A 23028-nucleotide genomic window follows, 5' to 3' on the forward strand; every position below is an offset into this window, starting at 1 on the left:
TCCATGTTGTTAAGTGGGGAAATGAGACCAATGGATGCCCACATTTGAGGTTAGAACTCTCCCCGAACTGGAGTGTTTCCTGCCGTAGCCATTCCCCTCTGTATATGTGCAAGTGGAAAACTTCTAAACAAAGTTCTGGTTTGTGTTTTGGGATTTTTTTTTTTTTTAATGTATAAAGGCAGTATTTCAATCAAATGATAGGTACTTTCCCAGCAAAGAAATGTCACATAATTTAAGGGCTTGCTTCAGCTACTGTCCGTTTAAGCAAAACTTCCCCTCACATGTGGTTGACAGGCTATCTTAATCCTTGGTTTGTAGGTATAACCTTCCATCTCAGTTTGTAGAGCCAGCAAGCAGCTTTTGACCTGGTTTCCCTTCTTTGTTGGAGGTAGGCGTTACAGTAACATGATATAGCAACTACATTTTTAAAAACAAAATCCAAGGTCAGATGGCTGTCACCCAAGGTCAGAAAGAAAGAGATTCAAATGGTGCTTGACCACCAAGGAAGAAAACCTAAGGGTTAAACGTTCAAATTACACAAACCTTGGCAGGAGGGATTTTATTGTTCTTGTGCTGTTTTCACAGGGAGCACTGAATATTTCTGTGAGAACTAAGCTTCTTATATCTTTTAGAGCATGTTGTTAATATTTTTGCTAGAGAAATCAGCTATTTGGAGGCTTCAGCCACCCAAATTGGCAGTTTATCTTCACTTTGTCTCATTTCTTAGTCTGCAGAATGAACTCTAACACATGCAGTCAGTCAGTGCAATAAGAAACACAAAACAACCCAGCAAGGATCTCTTGAGGTCACTAGAGAAAAAACTCTTTGCAAGAAGGTTGCCAAGAAATCAACAACACCAGAAGACAAGAAGCAGCACAGCTGAGTCTCATATTCTGGGCTATTTCACAAGTAGCCTAGCAGAGCAAGGTATTTAAACCCCAGGAATTCACACAAATAAAAATTAATTTACGCAAGTACTCAAATGCAACTAAGCCTGCAAATCGATAACTAGGATCTCCGCTTGATGTTTGCAGGTGACATGCAACCTGTATAAGGTGGAGAGGCAGTTAAAATTTTGGAGACTGACTAAACCCACTGGCTCCAGTAGCACAAGCTAGAAAACAAGTAGGCTGAAAACACCAAGCAGTAGAAAGTGTCAGGATCATGATAAACCAGTGCAAGTTCCTACAAGCACTCTTTTATCAGAAGACAGTGAACACAAGCAAAATGAGTTGCTTTGGCCTGGGGAGAGGTAGGTTGAGATACAATGATTCAGTGCTTTTCTTCCAGACACAGTCCCCACAGCTAAGCGGAAACAGTTTGAATCCTACCCTCCCGTATGATGGATAGTCCCCCAGAAAACAGGATGGCTTGCCTGAGGCCAGGCAATCTGTGCCACTAAACGGGATGCAATCTGTTGAACAGAGCGAGAATAAATAGATATAGCTCTCTTGCTATGAAAAGGGGTGATTGAAAGAAGACATGGGAGAGGTCCATTAAATTTGATGTAGCGACTATTCATTATTCCTTACAGAACACCAGTGGCATGGACAAGCTCCAGGTTTGGAAGGAAAGAAAAGGCAGTCTTTTGTCCCTGACGCATGCAGTGGCACTCTGGAACTTGATGCCACAGGATGGTGGGGCTGCCACCGCAGTTCAAAAAGAGATCAGATGGATGCGAAGAGAATGGGGCACAGTGGCCTGGATGTTTCACCTAAACTGGTGATTTTCAGAAGCTGGAAAAACAAGGAAAAGGAATATCTCTTGGATTTTTTTCCCCTCAGCATTCCCTGCTGCTTTCTGCTGGAGCATATAATTCCAGACACTGAGTTAGACCAATATGACAGGCTCTATGTGTTCATGTCTATCTTATTTTATCTTTGGGACATAAAAAGGTGATAATAATTCTTCAGGATTATTACTTGAGAACCAATTTCAAGCGAATATTTACAAACTAATGTATCAATCTCATCAATTCTGTATACAGGTGGGAATTAGCCTGAATATCTAAATAACTATGAAATATTGCTGACTGGTTTGCATTATTTGCAAAGTCTAGTCTCAGGAATGTGAGATTGTTGAGAATATAGGATAAGAAAAATATAGTTAAGAATGTAAAGTCAGGGAAAGTGGCATATGTAGAAAGTAGCACCCAATAAGAGGACAAAATATACAAACTGACAAATATTTAATCATGTGCCGTGAACAGCATATCTCTTTCTGGCCCCAACTGATGATCAGTTTATGCATGCAGTTTATGCAGTAACTGCTACTCCTTGCAATTTTAAACTAGTTAATGCAACTACAAAAAACATCCCTGAGTGTGAGCTACTGCAGCGTGTCAAAAATGCACTTTTTAGACCAAGGAGTTTTTCCACTGTGTGATGAAGCTGATTCCTCCTCATTTTCCGAGGCCAAATCAATGTACAATCCAGCTAAAATATTTTATTAAGTTTCTTCTGTGTGGAAAGAGGTGTAAAGACGTTGTTTAAGCACAAATGGAAAGTGCAGTCCACATGTCCACAGTAGACAGAAGAGCAATGGAAAGCTTCCCTAACACCTCACTATGAGGAAAAGGACCCAGAATATTCAAGGTATAAAGCAAGATGTAGACTGTCTTCAGATTTTTAACTAGAGTTGGCTTCAGTTCTAGAAACAAGATGTAGAGGGTTTTTTTTTCATAGTGTAATCACCAGAAAAGATTAAGCATGTTATTTAAAAATGAAGTCTAATAGGCTATTTTGGGAATCTGCCAGTATCTAGTCTATAAACAAATCTGGTGCACTCAAAAGCTACTAAAGTGTGTTTTTACTCTCATTGCATTCAGTTAGTTAGAGCCCAGGAAGCACATATCTTAGAGGAAGACGAAGGAAGTAATATCTTTTCGACAGATCCTGACCTGTGCCTACATATTTTCAGGGTATTGTAAGAAGCTGCCCTTACAAAGCCAAATACTGACCTTTTAATCTCCCACAACTTCCCAGGAGGAAAAGAGCTTCTCTCTGTTTTAATAATGGTCAGAGCTGTCACTCTCCTCCCCAAAAGGAACAAGCATGGCAAAAGAAACAAGCAAACATTCACCGCTTACTATGGCTTGCTTATATTTGAATTCTCTGTCCCTACAACGTCTCCATAATCAAATACCTCAGAAGAAGCAGGTTCAAGGAGTGGGTCTGGCAGGGTGTGATTTTGACTTACATATGCTGTGAAGCGTTGGGGTAGAGCTCTGAGAACTGCGGTGCCGAATCCTCGGGGCCATGGGGCGCAGCGTGGCTGATGACCATCATTATGGGCCTATGGGGATATATCCTCTTAGACATTCTGAAGTAATTAATGCTCTCATTAGTGATTAGGTCTGTGAAGTAGTCCTGGAACATACGATTAACACAAAGCAAAAGTTACAAAGTGCATGATTAATTAGATCACATACTATCATGTTATTATGTTATTTTCAAGTCCTCATTAAAGCTCAGATCAGGAAGTAAAAACATATCATCAAAGAGATGTATGATTCAAGGGACCATAGGGGAGACTGAGCAGTAATTACTTTCTTAAGCAGCCGAGGCCACATAAAACGAGACAGTATTTTGCAAATCAGATACACCAGAAGGCATTAAGTAAATATGATTACCAGATTTTGTAATATCATGCTAGGTAACATTTAAAATGACTGACTATACTGACAAAGATATGTTTCTTGCATTTCACTGATAAAACACTTTCACAAGTTAATGGCTCCTAACTGCAAGAAATCATTGACTCTTACTTGGTTTTCTGTTTACTTAAAAATTTCTTGCATGCTCTTTGTGCAGAATATACTTTTAAATACATACAAAGTGGAGGAAAGCTACAACAGGGAACAGATTGCAAAAATCTTTATCAAAGAAATTGCAAATGCGAATGCAGGGAGCAGTTGAATTCCTGCAGGCTCTGTTCGTTTAATTGTGCAAGTTTAAGCAGTGCAGCTGCTGAGATTAAGGTTGTGACTCGCTAATAAACTGACTTAACCCACAGCCAAGGTGGCAAATGGAAGCCTACAAGGGGAAGGGAGGAAATGGAACTAAGAAAAAAAGATGAAAACTTAAATTAAACCACCTGCCACCTTGGAGCATTCACTGTTGGCCTGGAGGTCTAGTGCGAGCTTCATTGAGAAAGTGCTGAGACAATGTTTGTAATTTCAAGCACTTCCAGGCATGACTAATCATATGTTGTGGATTCGAGGCCCCGAACAGCTGCAAAAGCAGAGCCTGAGGGACAAGGTCTGCGTCGCATGTCAGTGCTAGGACAAGCCAACCAGCTGTGACCTCCTCGCTTGCCCGCTCCCTGTCCCCCCTGCCCTTCCCCTCTCCTGTAGCACGCTGGGAGCACACACAGTGGCCCTGGCTGCTGCAATCCTTGCAGCGATATGGAGGAGACAGCGAGCGACCTTTTGGTGTACAAAATGGGTAAGGAGCGCGAGGCACCGGTGGTGTGATAACTTCTGGGTTTGTGGCCTGTTCAAGTGAAATGCCTGCGTGATTGCTCTCCCAAAGCATCCACTCCCCTCCTATGGGCCTATTTATTCTTGCTACATACACAGGGCGTGTAAGGAATGTATAGCTAACCAATATTCTTTATTTTCTTTTTTTTCACTCCATATAAATATATAATTAGTATCATGTAATTTCTACGGGTGGGGAAATCAGAAACAGGCATTGCGAGCTTCCAATAAAATCTCATTACATGGGTCAGAAACCACAGCTGCAACATCTGTATCATCTTCCGTGAGCTGCAGTCTGAGGAAATTCCAGATTGCTTTCTGCACACTGGAAAGTCTGCGATCTGCGCTCCTAAGCCTTTCCGAGAAACTTCACGGCAGTGGGCAGGTCACCTTGGCATACTTTCCAAACTTTGTCAAGAGCACAAACAAGCTCTGAAGTTTTCCAATGGCCGTGTTCTCGTGCTTATCTATTCTCATAGTCATATCCGGAGTCTGACACCACAGGCGCACAGCCTTTTTTTGGTGTGCACTGTATAATGGGAAACAGCATTAACTAAGGTTTCTTATGTGGGTAACAACTGACAACACTCAGCTAGCTTTAAAGTTCAGTAGCACAAGGGGCACAATTATTTTGGGGAAAGGCCTTTGTTTACTACTTGCTTCTGCCACTGAACCATTCCTTTCTAGCAGAGAGAGGGAGGGAGGGAGGGAGGAAGGAAGGGAGGAATCACCAGGCTGCCCTTGGAAACTTTCTTCCATTACACAATTAATATTCTTACATGGAAATCGATCTGAAATGCCCTGGAGAGAAAACGACATCTCAATTTCTTGGTTGTAGTTGGTTAATTAATTAATTATCTGGTTAATTAATTATCCAAAGTGATTTTTATGTGGATTAGTGATGCAGCATTTATGTATCTGGAAAATACCTTTGCATAATCAAATCCATGCTTCTCTTTGTTACCATTGCGAGAAATGGTGTAATTATAGAAGCGAGAGTTCTTCACTAATCCAACCCACTCTCTCCACCCAGGAGGGATGTAGCTGCCATTGTATTCATTGAGGTATTTCCCAAAAAAAGCTGTGAAGGTAAAAAAAAAAGCACACACACACATGAGGCTTTGCAATCCAAGTTTCTTAGTCTGAGTCACAAGCATGCATGAATGAAGATAAAAGTGTTAGAATGAGTCAGAGTTGCTTTATCAAAAATGTTCCTTTTATACCTTAAAGGGTTTTGAAATTAAAATAAGTTATTTCTAGAGTTTTTATGAGAGTTGAAAGCCTTTGTGACTTTGGGTTTTCTTCTTAATCTTTTGGAATCTAGTGCTCATGTGAAATATTTTCAGTTTTTGGTTTTTTTTAGAATAAGTATGTTTCTCTTGGTTTCCACTTGAAAATGGAATAAAAACTCAGTCCCCAGAGGAAACATCTGAGAAACACCTTGTGGTTTTAAGCAAGTCCTGTGATGTTTTGGAGCTTGGCTTCTGACTTCTGAAAGTCTGGGCTTGGCAACCTGGCAACATTTGCTGGTTTGATAAAAGGTCTGGTAAGTTCGGATCTCCATCCCTCTGGGCCACGTTTGGGTAAAGCAAGAGGGAATCCCCACCCTGCTTTGCTACCACAGCTTCTCTAGGGCAAAACTAATGAAGAGACAAAGACACGGAGGTCAACTACCCCTACCTGGCCTGCCAAACTAAGTGTATTTTTTTCCATTAGTTCCAGGTGACAAGTCAAAACCCACTCAGACTGAAACTTTCAGCCTTTGCTGTTGGGCCCAGGAGGGTTTGCAGGTGCTCCTGCCAATTCCTCTGGAAGGAAGTAAAAAGAAAAATAATCTCACAATGCAGCGAGCTCCCAGCTATCTGGGAGTTGTGAATGGCTTGTGCCAAAGATACGCAGACACCAAAAGCTGGCAAACTGGCTTTGAGAGGGTGGATTAACGCTGGCATGGCACCCTGGCACATGCAGCCCTGCTGCTTCTAGGGACAGACGGGTATGGAAGCTCTTTGCTGCTTGTGGACGGTCTTTGGCCTGGATAAAAGAGTCCATTTGGATGGCTCTGCCCTGCTTTTCCACTGCCTGGGGAGTGTGGTGACAAAACACCTCACTTGGCCCGCAACTTTGGTTATTAGGGATTTGTTAGCTCCGGCTCAGCCCCACCCAGTTGCTGGGGTGTCTGAGTAACTTAACTGTTTGCATTTTTAACCTTCTTGAGGTTTACAAGCCCTTGGAGGGTCACCTGTGCCAGCAGTTCTGTCACTCGTGTCCCCAGCAGTCAGCACAAAAGGTACTCCTGGTGTTCACAAAAGAAGACACCCCTGAAGAGGAGGGAGCAACAGAGACCTCTCCCTGTCCAGGGACAGGGCTCCTCTGGGAGATGGCTGCCCACCTCACTGCACCCCTTCGTGCTGCGCAACCCCTGCCCTCGCTGCCAGCCACAGCTCTGCCGGCCAGGCCTGCCCGTGGAGAGCTGCTGCCCAGCGTCTCTGCTTCAGCTGGGCTTCAGGACACACGTCAGAGCCACATACTTGTTTCCTACTAGGAAATGAAGTCACTTTGGAGAACCGCACATTCAACCTAAACACATTCAACCTAACCAAAAAAGCGCATTTGTGGAAGCGCTTAAATAATTCAGATCTGATTGATGTGGGCATGGTGAACTTCCTGGGAAAACTGGTGGAAAAAGCAAAATGTTCATAATTAAAACTTGCACCATGGATATGGTGCAATCAAATCATATAACTGCCAACTGTCACTAACCAGAGGTTACAGTCATATATAATGTTACTTTCCTATACCACGTGGAATGTGTCATATAAACAAGTCCTACAGACACTAGACCAGGCTTGCAGCTCTTCCTCCCACAGCCACTCAGAAAGAAACCCAGCCGCTCTCCTTTTTTCTTCTGAGGCCAACCAGAAGTCAAGAAGCTTGAGGTGAAGAGGGTGACCGTGGGGAGGGAATATGTGCCCAGCACCGCTGCCTCCCGGAATGGAAACCATACCTCTCCTCTAAAGCAGCCAAACTGGGTTAAACTCTCAGAGAGTCAGATGTCCAGGGAAAATGTAAGGGTGAAGGCTGAAATACTGTGGGAAGGGAAGCCAAGGAAAGAGAAGAAGGAGAAGTTAGAGAGGGACAACAGTGAAGAAAAGTATGAGAGAATGATATGACTGAGAGAGAGGAAGCATTATCAAGCCAAGTAAAATCAAGGACAGTCTGTGGTTACAGGGGAGATCTGAGGTCAGCCCTCCTGAATGCCATCCCAGATCCATCAGCAGCTACTGCATGACCTTGGGGAACCTCTGCATGCTATGCTCATCTGTAAAGGACTCCACTGCCAACCTGCCTCCCACACAGATCAGAGGCTTTCAAGCTGTGAAATGGAAGTTATGGCAATTTATCATGTAGGATGGTTTGATAGCCCCACCTATAATTAAGATTGACTAATACTGAGACCTGAACTCTGCTATTTACAGTCTTGCCAAACTTCAATCATTAGTGATGATAGTTTCCATGCTATCTGACTCAGGCTGCATTTTGTGCTGCGGAACATTTTAGCCAAACAGTTCAGCAATTTCCAAGAAAAAGGCTAGGGAAAAATAAATGGGTTTGCCCATTTGAAAATTATTGCCAAGCTTTTCCCTAAGAAGTTTTAGTGTCTAGGTTTTGATGGAGTGCCTTTGTAAATAACAGTGGTGGCTGTGAAAATCTGCCTCAAAATGGCCAAGCTCTGAAAAACTGTAGCATGTAGGTAGATGATCAGGAAAGACTACAGCTTCTCAGTTTAACGTCACCATAGTGTTCCTTTATGGACCTCAGAAAGTCCCCACAGTTTCAGTTTTGGCACTAAACCAAAGAACAGTCAGCTTCTTTCTCTCCTTCTCTCCTCTCTCTTTTGATATTCAAGCATTACCTGAGAGAAAGCCACCAGTATAAAATGCAGAGATGAAATGACCTGGGGCATAAGGACGAGAAAAGATAAACCGAATTTAGAAACGGAAAGGGAGGCTTGGAACTGGTGGGGGCCAATTCATCTTGGAATTTCCTTGCTTTAGATTACTTAATTTTCCAACTTTAATAATGTTTTGTTAGCTCCCCTTTGGCCCCCTGAACCCCGTATTTTGGTGCATGTTATAAGACTTTGGATTGACAGCCTGAACCATTCACCTTTGTGTTGGCAATGATTTAGTATTTTATCATAAAAATAATCTCAGAGCTGTCAAGTTTTAAGCAGCTCCTTGAGTGACAGTTTGCAGAAATAGATGTTTCCCCCTGTTGTAGAATAAAGCAGTTCCCATGTCAAAGGTATAGCAAAGCCCTAAATACTAGTAGAAGCAGCGGTAGCCGTGATAATGGATCACATTTGCCAAATTGCTTTAACCAAGAGTGGTTTGTTGGTCAAAAGCTCAGGAGGATATGAGTAATGAGACAGATGAAGGGAAAAGCCAGGCTTTTACTGAAACACAAGAGTTCAGTCCCTTCGCTGTGGGGTTTTCTGAGTACCACTGAGTATAGGATAGGGTGAGTGAGTCAGAGCTGGAGCCCAGCGCCAGCGTTGGTGTCTGGCTCTTCACGCTCTGAATGAAGACAAGTGCCAGAGTCAAAGGAAAGGACAGTAGTGTCCATGGGGCCAAATAATAATCAGCAAGTAATCATGACGGGAGTCCCAGTTGTTTTTCCTTACTCAGAGGATTGTAAACAATTAAAGCGCTATGGAACATGTCACGAAACTGCCCAGGAGCTGACACAGTGATGTGCAAATGTCCTTGCTGGATCTTCACATGCTTGGCTTGTAGAGTCAACCCACATCCTTAACTTAGCTGTAGCCTGACGCTTGCTGAATTGCCCAAGTCTGAGTACTGACTGGGAATGCTCAGCTTTAGAAGCCACTTATGCTCAGCAGTTACAAGGTTTAGGAAGCCGTTTCTGCCTGTAATTAATAAAACTGATACTATGACTCAATGGGTAAAAACCTCATTAAAAAGTAATGCCATTTCAAGGGACATCTTTTCATTATTGCATGTAATGGCCCCCACAGGGATAACAGGAAAGATAAATGCTGATTTTTGCATTTTAAGAAGACAGTTTTTATCTGCATTCTGGCAGTTTTGCTAACTGTTCCCAGGACACATTGTTATTTTTTAATCACATGTAGAGTAGCTTAGTATATCAGAATAATTGTATTCTGTGTATGTTCAATTAAGTTTATGCAAACAACAACACATGGCATGCTGAACAGTTATACAGACATCTATGCGTCTCAGGAGTGGCTGCAGAATATACATGTTTGGTACCTAACATGAACAGGTGCCTTAATACAGGTTTTTGTTTTCCCTTCAGGAATTAGCTAATGAGTCCTGAACTGGACTGAGAGATCCACGGTGTTACCATGGGTGCAAGACAAGAAGAATTTGACCCAGGAGATCTCTGGAGTTTGAAGCCAGGATATTTATAGCTGAATGTGATTCAGATTCTCATAATTCCCAGTACTTTTTTCCCCAGTATTTTCTACAAGCATTTATGACTAACGTTTACAGTATTACACAATAGAATTAGTCCCCTAACTCCTGTCAGCATCAGTGGATTAGCGTACAGGTGAACTGGGCTCCAACTACTGGCGAGACATCTCTGCACTTCCATGGATCAAAGGACCTATATTATGTTCTACGCCCTTGTTATTTGTTGAGGCTTATGGGAATGTTTCCGATTTAAAACAAACCCAAACCTTTAAAAAGGCATGCTGCAGCAAGGTTTAGTCACCGTGACCCAGACAAGAGCTTTAAGTAGACAGCCCACTTCCTTTAACAAAGTCAGGAAACCGTTTACAGGAGTTGCGAAGCACTGTTTATATGACATTTCAGGGCTGACACACAGTGATTCTGTGCTTCTGGGGACAGAGCCCAACAAAACTGCAACTTCCGGATTATTCCAGTAAATTCCTCCTTGCTTTCTTCCCATTATGAAAGCGATAGATTCAAACCCGAGAAGTTTGATTTTTTCCTTCTGCTGAAAAATTACAGAGGATTAGTGTATCACGTCATTAAAGTGCAGAAAGCCAGGTCAGTATGCCAGCACTGCCTAGGAAATTAAATAAGCACTGTCCCAAAAATGCGGTGAGGAAACTGAGGCACCAAGAGGTTAACCTTCAGCTAGACCTAAGTCACGCAGGAAGCCTGTGGCATTGCCAAGAATATTATTCAGATTTTGCAGTTCCCAGTCTTGTAACTTAACCGCGGTAGAAAACCTCAGGTTTTCTACTTTTTCTCCAGCTTTGTGGGTCTTTCCCAGTTGCTGCCAGGTTTACCATTGTAACCAAAAAGAGCACTAAAGATTTTATAACTCAGCAGTTGCAAAAGGCATTAGCCTATAACTTGATATAGCAATCGTTAGCCTGGGTGATGTCTTTAACAAAGCCTGTATTATGGGCCAAGCTGGTAGCACTTTCCAGTATTGATGATGTCTGACACTTCTCATTATAAAGACCCTGTTTTCAGTTGCCTATAACTTTCTCATACTTGGACCAAAATTTTCCACACTGGATGTCTGCCTCAGGCTGAATTTTTTTAAACTTCTTAGCCCGAACAGTAGCCATCTTTGAGAACCACAGTAATGGAAAAGGAATTACATTTAACATCTGAAAAAAATTACGCGAGCTTTCATTTGATAGCACTTTTATGCTCTGCACTGAGAGCATGAACTCTGTCAAAGACATGATGGACTCTCTGTCAAGGAGGCATCTTTTATCATCCTGGTGAAAATATCTCCAAAGTTTGCTTAGTTTTGAAAAAAAAAACCAAACCCTGCAGTTTGCATGTGCACCTTGGGAGTTTATTCCCTGTCCACCCGTGAGTGGTGTCAGTAGGTGGGAGAAAGTTGATTGAAATGCAGAGGGCAGGAGGTGACCAGACAAGGACAAGCAGTTTGGGGAACGGCTGGAGATCCAGCAAAGGAGCTTAGAGAGGTGGGGTGGGGGACGCAGTGGGGGCTTGGGGGTCCAGGTCTGGCAGTGTCAACTAAGAAACTGGACAGTGAGTGCAGAAAGGAGAAAGAAGCTGACTGACAAGGCAAGGGGGGGTGAGAGAAGCAGATTTGCTGATCAGGCTGGGAAAGGAGATCGCTAACGGTAAGCGGTGGGAACAGGACGTGTCTGTCAAGGACTGACTGGACCGATGAGGGGAGGGTGGGTGGGAACGCCTTGAGGACAGACAAGCAGGGGGACAAGGCTCAGAGGAGAGGCCGAGGGGAGGTCTTGCAGGGCCAGAAAACTGAAGCGTGGAGACTGCTCCACCTAACGGGATAGGATGAAGGGAGCCAGAACTGCTTTTGGACAGAGGGGAGGACACAACAATGCCTGAAAGGACCCCTGAGTCTCACCAGTACCTTCCTTTCAGCTGACATCTGAAAACCTATAGTTGCTCCCCCCCATATGTGATAAAAATCCACTCTGCTTAGCAACTCAGTAGGAAAGCAGTAGAGTTTTGCAGAAGGGATCTGAGAGCCCCATCCTTGCTGATGCAGATGCTGGCATCGTGCCTCTTGATAAAACCGGTCTATCTTTTTAATCCAAAGAAATTTCACTCTCCAGAAAGCCGTATGTTATTATGTAGTTAGAGACTATCATTCGGCCACATGAACAAGAGAGATGAAATAGTTGCACAATGTTCTACCCAGATTTTCCTAAATGAAGGACTTGAATGCATAAACTCACTAAAAATCTTTTAGTGCACGTTTTTCTGTGCAACATTTAATAGCACAGGATTCTGTTTTTAAGCATAAGTAGGCAGATATACTGTGGTTTTTGATGAGGTCCTGGACAGAAACCAAAAAAAGTTTCACTTCGCATAATACCATAGAACTAGAAAATCCTGCCATGTTATCCTTTTCGGTCTTTTCCTTCTTCTGCATTTCACTTTTTGTGGACTATTTGAATATATTCAGTATATTTCACTTTTATTTATACTTTTCTTAGTTTGACTGAAAGAGCAATTTTATTCTGAAAAGTGAGGCATATTTTTAATTATTTAAAATATTTCCAAGTTACATGATGTTTTATGCTCCCCAGCCTCTTTTCTACCAGTTAAGAAAGAACCTGAAAGCTTGGAGTTCTCTCTCTATCTTTCTTTATTTTCTCTTTAGAAGTACTCTGAAAACCAGGACCCATTCCCTGCACACTTATTCCCACCCCTGTTTCATACTTTGCCACCCTCTCTGTTTTGAAAGGGTGCATGAGACAGGATACAAATTAGGTCACTGAAACGATACAGATTAAAAATAGCATGTGCTGGCAGTGAATTGTACTGCAAAGCTGTGAACAGGAAACTCACTGGCTTTGCCTCCAGAGGAAACGTATTGTCTGCCCACACTTCAGGAGCCATAGTTTTTCCTCCCTTTGTGAAAGATTAACTTGTCCCTGTGTGTCAGAAGGGAATGGTGCACAGTTTAAATACTCCTCAGCTTGCAGTCTCTTGTCATCTCAGCATTTTATTAGTTCTTTGGTCACTACAGTAAGAAAGGTACCCCTAAGTGACAGATGTCAACTGACACGCATCAGAAGCTGACATGTTCTGTTGAACATATTAACTAGATGTCAAGCAAGTGACCATTTCTGTTCATCACTACACAGAAGTCTGTGACTAATGTCAAAACATGCCAGATAGTGACATCTTGATGTCCATTCACTTCCTGAGTTTTACAAAAGCAAAGATGTAGAAATTAACGTTCGAGTTGCTTAACTTTGCTAAGTTACCATTTTTGTCCCGTGAAAGGCTGAGAATGCCATCAGGACACTTGCACGCTTGAATCCTGAGTGCTATTCTGATGGGTTGATACTTCTGAGTAAGAAATAAATTACTGGGAAATACATCTTCCCAAAGACAATTCTAAAAAATGTAACCACATAATTGCCTAATTTGGTGATCTCTGTTCTTTCAGATGGGATTCCATAAGGGGAGAGCCCAGTCCTGAGTTTGGCGTGTTGCTGTGAGGCTGTCAGCGGTCGCTGAGCCAGGGCAGACTCCTGCCTCTGCTGCACAGTTATGCTGGCTGTGAAGGGCTAAGAAGAGCGAGGATTAGAAGGTAGTAATTCTACAAAGTAACACTAAGCAGAGAGGGCTCTGAATACATACACATGTAAAGTCAGGGTGGGAATCTTAAACTTACATTGCTTTTCATATTTGCAAAGTGATGAAACTTCAGCTGGTTAAAATCCTGCAGTATACTAAGTGTGACGCACTATTTAACAATAAAATGATTATTATATTTATGTCTCCCGGATATTGGCGCTGTGCTGCTGTCATGGGTCTGTCTTCTAAAATACTGAGCTAATGCGCAGCTACTGCTCGGTTATTAAGGTGTAGCACAATCCTCCTTCCTTACTGGAGGAAGCCAAGGTTGAGGTAGAGCACTCCTGGAGTTTTTGTGTTTGTGTAGGTGAATGACAGTGTGAACTGACAACAGCAAAGGGCACATCGGAGAGGCAAGGCGATGTGCTGTAGGGCTGGGACAGAACAGTAGAAGGTAAAGAAACTAAGAGACTTTGACAGTACCATAGGGAGGACTGAGAGAACAGCAAATCACCAGCCAGTACTTTGGAAAATTAAAGCAAAATCTCTAACTCCTGGATCTGCTAATCTTATGACTAAAATTTCTGAATCTAAACAGCTGAAGTGATGTCTACTGACATTAAAAACTATGAGATGAAAGAAAGCTTCTCAGGCTTTTCTCACAATTTCCACAAAATTCGAAAGTGATTACAGAGTGACCCTTTTTCCTCCCCAATATGAGCAGATGGAGCCTATGTAATTAAAACAAATGTCTCACCTATCGGAAGCTCCCCAGAGTTGCTTTGTTTTCTCTTTCTACCTATTTCCTGTGTCTTCCCTCCTATTTGCTACAAATTCTAGTTTAATATTACCAATTGTGTAACAATCAGGAAGCTGTGCAATTGACTCATCATGCATTAGCATACAGCTTGTGAGTAAGGGAAACCATAAACATTGAAACATCCTTAACTGTTGTGGGATTTTTTAAATGATAAATAGAAGCAAAAGTGATTTTGGTTGGGCAGTGTTGTTCCTGAATATTGTCTGCCCTTTAGCACCCAGCACAGTTCCTGCCTATGATTTAGCACTGAAGTATAATCTTCGAAAAGAGATGTTTCCATGAAATGCAATGTCTCCATTAGGTCACATCAGAGTAGAACAGGAGTAGAAGAGTAAAATAGAAAAAGGGAGGAAAAAACATTCTGTTCTTTGCCAGGTTTTCCCATTGGGCGCTAATTATGACCACAGTTTATTAGGGTACATTACAGACCTCTCTTTACATGTGGTGCTGTGCTTGTGTGGAGTCCTTGTGGCTTCAGCAGCACTCCCCTCATAAGCAGTTTGCCCACATGCAAGCAGTTGCAGTATTGAGGGTTTAGTCAAGGCTGTGGCAGGTTTAGACAGCAGATACTTTATGGATGTTGGAAACTATTTGGAGTTAACAGAAGGACGGACATTATATAAACACTCCCCCACCCCTTTATTTCCACCGACTTATATAGCCTATGTAAAAGTGACAATTAAACACTCGTCATTTCAAAAAGAACCAGGTTGGAGGTATTGCACATCGTCTTATCTGCACTGGAGCTTTCTGGATCAGTGCCTTACCAGGGCTGTCATCAAACTGTGAGTGGCCTTGGGTCACTCATTTCTCTTTCTCTGCCTCGGTTTCCCATTGAGGAGGATGCTGATTTCCTCTCAAAACACGGAGAAATACACAGAGTAAATACTCATAGCATCTGCAATATCAACACAGAGTGATGACTAGCCTATGATGTGGTGTGTTCCCTCATTTTCACTCCCAATTATTCTTGGCTCCCAGGTATTCTTGAGTCATTACAGTTTTACTAAACTTTCTAGCTGTGAAGTGTAGATTATTAGCTGGTTAGTGGACTTTTGATGACTTTTTAATGAGGCAACACTGTCCTTGAAAAATGTATTCTAAGACCTGCTATTAATTAAGCTGCCACTTCAGAAAATAATTGTGGGGTAATTAGAAGGTAGGCTCATCTTACAAGGAGTAAATGGATAAATTCTATGGGGCCATATTATTATAGGGTCAGACAATGTACCTTGGTCAGAATCGGAGTTTCATACAAATATTTTCATTTGTTTCCATTTCTTTTTTTCTCTTTCCTGGCTCTCGTTAAAACTCACCTACCCTGACAGTTGTAGGATTGATGTTGTCTCTTCCTGCCTTTGGAAAGGGATTTTTTTTCCTTTTCCTTGTCTTCTGACCCCTTTTTCCTTTCCATTTAATAGGGCCAAGTCTGTATTTAGTAGACATCTCCACATGCCTTCGTAATACAAGGCAGTCCAGAAGACATACCCAAACCAGAGTGTTTACCCCCAGAAGGGCAGAGAGGCCTAGTGACAGAGCTATCCAGTTTATGCATAAGGCATTTAGTTGTGCAAGTATTAGATTAAAAATCAATACGATACTGATTTTTTTAAGAGCAGGAAAGCCAGGTTCCACATGAAGCAGCCATATATCAAGCAGAAAGGATTTCTGAGACATAAGCCATGAGACAAAGCTTATATTTTACGGTGAATTCAGCACCTTTTCTAGCAGTGATTGTCAGTTCTCTCTCCTCATCTTTTTCTCCTCTGAAGCCTTGATGCTGACCCTTACTCAGTGCTCTACTCAGATGGCAACTTTACTGAAAGCACCCTAATACAGACTGAAGTACTATTCAGCACATGTATCAGAGCCAACACCAGGTCCAAAGAAGTTAAATATTTGTCTGTTTTTGCTTTTTACACAGGATGCAGAAGCTCTCCAGCACTACAGATGCAGAGAGACAGAAGAAAAAAGAACGAGCTGTCTGTGTGGTGAAGAAAAGATGGCAAACAGGCAGATAAATTTGAGCCATTGGATACAGCAGCATTAAGAGAATTAGGACAAGCAGACAGCATGGAGACACTCGCCTGCTATATGTTTTGAAAGTGATCCGTTCTTGTGCCTAAGCCGCTGATAGAGACAAATTTTTCTGCTGCCAATTACATTGTAAGGAACGCAGTTGGCACCGAGATCTGTGCCTCACTGGTCCTGTAAAGGGGACTCTTTGTAGTCGAATGACGCTTCTGGACAAATTGCACCCTGATGACCTCGCACAACTCCTGTACCTTGCAAAGGGGAAGTCAGGCTGGAGCCTAATGTGTCTACAGATTGAATCTTAGGGGATAGGTGATGCAGAAATGAATCAGGTTTTACATAAAGCTGAAGTGCAGACGAGAGGAATAAGAAGAGTTCTTTGTAGACAGGAAAGGGATCTCCTGACTACGGAAAACCACCAGGAATTTACAAGAAAACTATCGAATCTTACTGGTGCACAGCAGAACAATCCTTCTTAAAGGCATGTTTCTGTTCCTTTTCAGAAAATGCAAATGAAATATTGCCCTGTGGCAAAGTTTAAATTCTACCATTCACCTTGTTTCACTCCCATGACAGGCACTTCGCTCCTGTGAGGTCTTTGGCACCAGTCCCCAGCCTGGCCCTGACATCTTCTCCCATAACTGTTAGCAGCTGTCCACAAGCAGGCCATAATACTGACCATAATCACGGCTGGAATTGCCAGTTCAGACCCACAATGCCACTGAAATGCACCTCTTTCGCACGAGGTGTAACTGCCCAACAGCTTATTTCCCACCTGGGACATCCAAACGTGAAAATATTCTGCTCCATTACAAGTGAGTTTCTTTACATGGCCGTTAGCTGCGGATCTGGACCATAACACTAAACCTCTGCTCAGTAAACCCAATTTGGGATAATGGTCACTTCATTTTAGGCAGTGATTCGAGACCCGTTGCTGAATATCTGTCACCTTCACTTTAAACAAAGAACTACTGTTGATTTGTGTCTTACCTGTTCTATACCCAGTGTTATTGAGATACACGGCGAAGGTGCGTGGCTCATGAGTAGCCTGCCATGAGGGAGAAGAGCAGTTTTCATTATTGGTGTATATGTTGTGGTTGTGCACATACTTCCCAGTCAGCATGGAGGAACGTGATGGGCAGCACATCGGGGTGGTTACAAATGCATTGATAAAAGAAGCCCCTCCATTCTCCATAATCCGTCTGGTCTTATTCATCACTTGCAAGGACCCTGCAATAAGAGGTACTGATCATCACTGTGCTGCAAAAACTAGTTAAAACATATTGGCTGCTATTATATCATTAAAGTACCAGTGATTAGCTTGCCTTTGGACATCAGTCTGTACTACTCAATAGCATAGGTAATTTTAGGAGGAAAGTTAAGATCTTTATTATATCAGCAAAAATATTTTTCAGGATTCCAGAAATATTGAGTTCTTTCTTCTCAGGCTTCAAAACAAAGTTAAAGTACAGACTAACCTAGAAATACAATGTTAAAGCTTCAGAGCTGTATCAAATTTATAGGTCAATAGTTCTTCAAAAACAGCTGAAGGAAAACAGTATGTTAAATGGACCGCATCATTAGTCAGTGTGCCAATAAAATACGTAAAATGCTGAGATTATCAATGAATCTGTTACAATTCTTTCCATTTTATCAGATAATCAGACAGAGAGGAAGACAGGAAGTAAGGGAGGGAGTGAGAGATGGGGGGAGGAGAGAGAATTCGGTAAAATTTTTTCTAGCGGAAAGTTCTCTGGATATAGGATCAGCATGTCTGGCTCCGATACTAAAGCACTGTCCTCAAAATAAGCTTTGGGGATGAATCTGTATGCAAAGAGTATTGGCAAAATTCAGCACCTTTCTCAAGAAACTGCATTGATCAAATTTAAGGAACAAAGACATTTTCTGCATCCTTAAAAACACGTTCTTGAACAACAAGGTGAGACAGGCAGGGCTTGCAGATTTCTGATTGCAGAAGGACTGAGCAAGTCCTGATAGGGTCTGTCAGTATTTGCTGACAGCTGTCAAACCTTGCTCTGTCTGTTATCCAACACAGCAGAGACTGAAAGGTGAGGGTGAACTGTGGATATGTCAGTATGTGCCCAGGAAACACATTTGTGAATTGTAATACTTGCACAATTTTGGTGGTAAAAAGAGGTTTCTGGAATTCTACTTTCTTTTTTTTTTAAATTTGGTTTTACAATTAATTTAAAATAGCTGACAGTCATGGGTTTAAATTTAAATTCATTGATTCCACTGATTCTTGGTGGTTTTGTTGAAAATCAAATTTAAAAAAAAAAAAGGTTTTTAAAGAATGGAAGACATGTCTGTAAAAGCACAAAACTGCCAAGGAGGCTCAACTTTAGGTGTAAGCAGTAAAATCTTACAAATTATCTTACTAGTTAAAGTTGAACATGCTCTGTTTTGCTTTTGGGCTACAGAGTCAGTGCTGAATATGAAATCATTTGCATCAAAATTATGCCCTTCTTTTCTAAATGCAGAGCATCTGCATTCATGCTTTTCTGAACTCAATACAGACAAAATCCATATGTTTAGCTATAGATAAATGATATAGAGAAGTAGGAGAGTAACTGAGAGGACCCTGAACACAAAAAGTCTCCTTTTCTATGAGTGGGAGCATTTCACTGAGTTGTTGAGTAAAAGTCAAAAGAGAGATCATCCTCACTCTACACGTCTTTATCTTGGACCCCAAGCTGGCTTTTTCTTTTTAGTTTTTATTTTGTTTTGTTTTGCTTTTTGGCATAGCTCTCCCATTTTTGAAATATCACAGTTTATTACTGAGAGCTCAGCTGTAAAGTGCTTGTAGGTCCTTAGATGGAAAGCGCTCCATTCAGGTACACTAATGCACGGTAAGAGCAGCAGAGCTGATGTGCACCTTCATGCCTCTCTGCATTATAAATGAGTAGCTGCTAGAGCGCTTCCTCATTCCTCTGCTTGGTCAGCCCTCTGCTCTTGCAAACCTGCTGTTTATGAGTACGTTTTTCCTCCAGGTATGCACTTACTGACACTGATAATAGATTTAGCCCCTCTGGAAATTCTGGAATAGGCACTTCAAAGCAGGTGAGACTTCCTCATTTGGAAAACAAAACATAAGTGGGAGATAAAACTTGCTGATATAAGTTATAATCCTTTGCTGTCTGTTGCTCTCCTCACAGCTTGTGCTCTTTACCATCTGGCCCACAGTCTTTGGGGCACATGTACTCAGGCGCTGTCTGACAGCAGGACACTCACGCTCTACATGACCCATTGGGGAGTACATGAGGGGAACCAGATAACCAGGAACAGCCACTTTGGACACAGAAGTTAGTAAGTTTTGTCAGGCAAGAAATTCAGTGTCACCTCAGTCTATTCTCATTTATCAAGAAATATGTTTGGTAACCAAGGTTTCATAACAAGTCTCAAAGTTGCTATGGATTTTCATTCAGGTGTGGGCATCTCCACAAAGGGATGGCTACAGCCACCTTGTCTTTGTATGGGTTGTACACAAGGCCCCAGGAAGGTGATGGACTTTCTCAGATCTCAGCACATACCCCATTTTTTTCAGCCTGTGTTGTTAAGTACTTTAGTTCTAGTGAAGATGGAAAGCAAACCAGGCAAATTATGCCTGATGCAATGTATTCAGATGATTCTGTGAGCCCTTCACCCGGTGCTGTACTTTTTTTTTTTTTTTAACTTTTCCTACTTCTCTGACATCTCAAAGACCTCTGGGTTAGAAACACTGGAACTACCAAAGTGTTCATTAGTTCTGACTCCTTTCTAACATTATGCAAGATATTATTTACAGTGAGGATTATAAAAGTGATTGAGGGGATCATGGTTTGAGGTACTGATGAGTGCAAGTGATAGAGAATCTGGAGGTCAGGGGAAGAGACTAAAGAGTGAGCAAAAAGTTGGAAATACCTGTACTCGTGCCTGAACAGAGTACAGACCTGACCCCAGGGGCAGCCCTGAAGAGCAGCAGTACGTTGTCTCCATGGGGGCAGCAGTTCTGGGCAGTTCTGGCAGCTGGTGCGTTGCCTTGAGCAAGATGCTCATTTGCCTCAGTGTTGGGCAGTTATTTCTCTACCCTCAGGATCTTGGTGGGGCAAAGAAAGTGCACAGAAGCACAATTTAACCAGTCATTTCCCAGCTTCCAGACCCAAGTATTCGCCAAGTTTCTTCAAGAGCTGTGGGCCAGGCTGCTTCACACTGCTTAAGTTGCCATCCACCAGCTGATCTGTAATATCCTTCCTCTATGACACATTCCTCCCAACATAGATAGGAACTGACTGGAGTTGTGGAGCAATTTGTGGGGTTTATCTGATAAGTTGAATGAGACAGCAGCTCTGCTGAACTTCTTCGCATTCAGAATGCAAAATTCAGGATGGTGCAGATTGATAGGAAGATGTGCATACTCCTATGCTTTGAGCATTAACTAAATGCAAGCTCCCTGCCTCTTGCAAATTTTACTTTGGATAACTCCCCTGTATATCATTTGCACTCAGCCAGCTGATTATTTTGGTTCAATGCTTATACATGCTCTGGAGACAAATCCTTCCTGATTGAAGTCTATAACGTACCTTATACACTTTTATGTTCAAGCATTCATTTAGAACAGCTTTTAGAAATGTTCGTGCTGGGAATACAATAGCAAATAATCCATACTGAGAGACTTTCAGTCTTGTGATTTTTGGATACCAATGCCTAAGCTTTATTCTGTTTGTGGCAGAAAGCGTTATTTCCCATTGACCTTTGGGAAACTTAAGATTTTTCTCAGGAATCACTGAAAGGCAAGGGGATAATTCACACATGGAAAACAGTATGGCTTTACTTTGCAAATAAGCAGAATGATTTATTAGTAGAAGTGCGAATATAGCAGTACAGTAAGTCTTGGGGCTGAATCCTGTTTCCTGTGAAATGATCTATGAAAAGGGGAAACCTGTGTCTTCGTTCAATGCAGTGGGAATGCATACACATCCAGGCTGTTGCTCAACTGCTTGCTAATAGGAGCCAGAGCGTCCTGCAAACATCCAGAGCAGTTTTCAAAGAGAGGAGCTCCACAGTATGAACAAAGTGGCTTGCCACATCCTTCCCCCTCTTTCACCACTTGCAAACCCCCTCACAAGACTGAAGACAGCAAGTCGGTAACGTTGTTCAGAGACGTGTGTCTGCTGACCTACCTTCCCCGCTGCCCTGGAGAAAGTAGGCTCTTTCAGACCACAAAAAGGAAGACATGACTTGACCCTTTTAACGAAATTTTCAGAACGACTCTATGAAGAAGAAATGCATTCCTATTGTAATAGCTGTATTTTAGGCCAAAAATAGAGCTGGGAACAGCCATTCATTATGCAGCATGGCTAAACAGAGCAGACATTTGAAGGAGTGAGAAATAAAAAAGATAAGATGTGCTCAGATTTAAGGGCCTGGTCTTGGAGATCTGCTGCATAAAAGCACTAACTCTCAGTCATGAAATATAGTTTATTAATTATATTCTCACAACCCTGAAAGACTGTCTAAATTATAATTGCATCATGACAAATACAAAACTGCTAGCAACTAAAGAATTGCTTTTAGATCTAGACCACTTTTTGTCTACAGCTTTCTGGCTGAAAGTATGTGATTTTAGAACAAATGAACTATTTTGTTATAAGTTTTCTGGAATGAAGCATTTTGACTTTTCAATGTCATATGGCATTTTGTTTAGAAATTCACTATACTTTTATTAAAAACATGTCTTTCATTAAAAAACACTAAGAATGCAAAATTTCATTTCAAATTGATTTGCCATTTTTTCACCTTTTTGATCTCACCTCCCACCCCCAAAACTAAAATATTTGCTTGGGGGTAACCTAAAATGATCCTCTTTCTCTCCTTGATTTTTCACTTTGGGCAGTGAACCAAAAAATCAGTTATATGCATAACTACCATTAATATCTTTCTAACTTACTTAATGGAAAACATTCAAAGGCCTCCTGGAACATCATCCAAGTGTTTTAACTTTTTCCATCCTAAGAAAAATATGTGAAAAACACTTCTGGCTGGTATGTCCAGGTTGTGCTCAGATATTTAGTATACTTGTGAAAGCAAAACTATCCTATTTTTATGCATATAGCATAGCTTTAAAGCAGATGAATTTTAAACACTTGAATAATTTGTAGAAGTACTAAGCTTATGTCCTGAAACCAGACCAGTTTGTCTGTGTGCATAAACATGTCAGATGGCATACATGCATGTCACAAATATGTGGAGAATATAGATACTCCTGTATACAGCACTGAGGGAAAGGTTAACCTCATAAGGCTCAAATTTTTAAATACTGCAGAAAGTCACAAAGTGAAAAAGGGCTTTTGATGCAAGTTTTTTACCTATATGTCCTTGCATGTATTATTAAATTCTTTTATGGTGGTGATTAAAGCCTTCCATGGCAGATTTTGATAAGCATATATTTCCTAAAGTCTGTAATTAAATGTGATGAATGATATTAAATAATATTTGCTAACTCATTTTCCATACTTGTCTCACACTCTGATATTGTTCCAGGACCAGTTAACTCCTCTGAATTTCATAGAATCATAGAATGGTTTGGCTTGGAAGGGACCTTAAAGACCATCTAGTTCCAACCCCCCTGCTGC

At 41.7% G+C, this 23028-nt stretch overlaps 1 protein-coding gene across 5 annotated transcripts in view; it reads right to left on the bottom strand.

Moving 5' to 3' along the window:
- Positions 1-23028, bottom strand: part of SULF1 (sulfatase 1) — a 128291-nt gene that overhangs the window by 44936 nt on the left and 60327 nt on the right. For all 5 annotated transcript variants that reach the window (XM_054818109.1, XM_054818108.1, XM_054818105.1 and 2 more), the window contains 3 exons: positions 17387-17626; positions 5410-5561; positions 3199-3368 (listed from right to left, as the gene is read on the bottom strand). In XM_054818109.1, the coding sequence (XP_054674084.1) occupies positions 3199-3368; positions 5410-5561; positions 17387-17626 (562 nt within the window). The remainder of the gene's footprint in view (positions 1-3198; positions 3369-5409; positions 5562-17386; positions 17627-23028) is intronic.

Source organism: Grus americana, chromosome 2, assembly GCF_028858705.1.
Source record: "Grus americana isolate bGruAme1 chromosome 2, bGruAme1.mat, whole genome shotgun sequence".
Lineage (NCBI taxonomy): Eukaryota > Metazoa > Chordata > Aves > Gruiformes > Gruidae > Grus > Grus americana.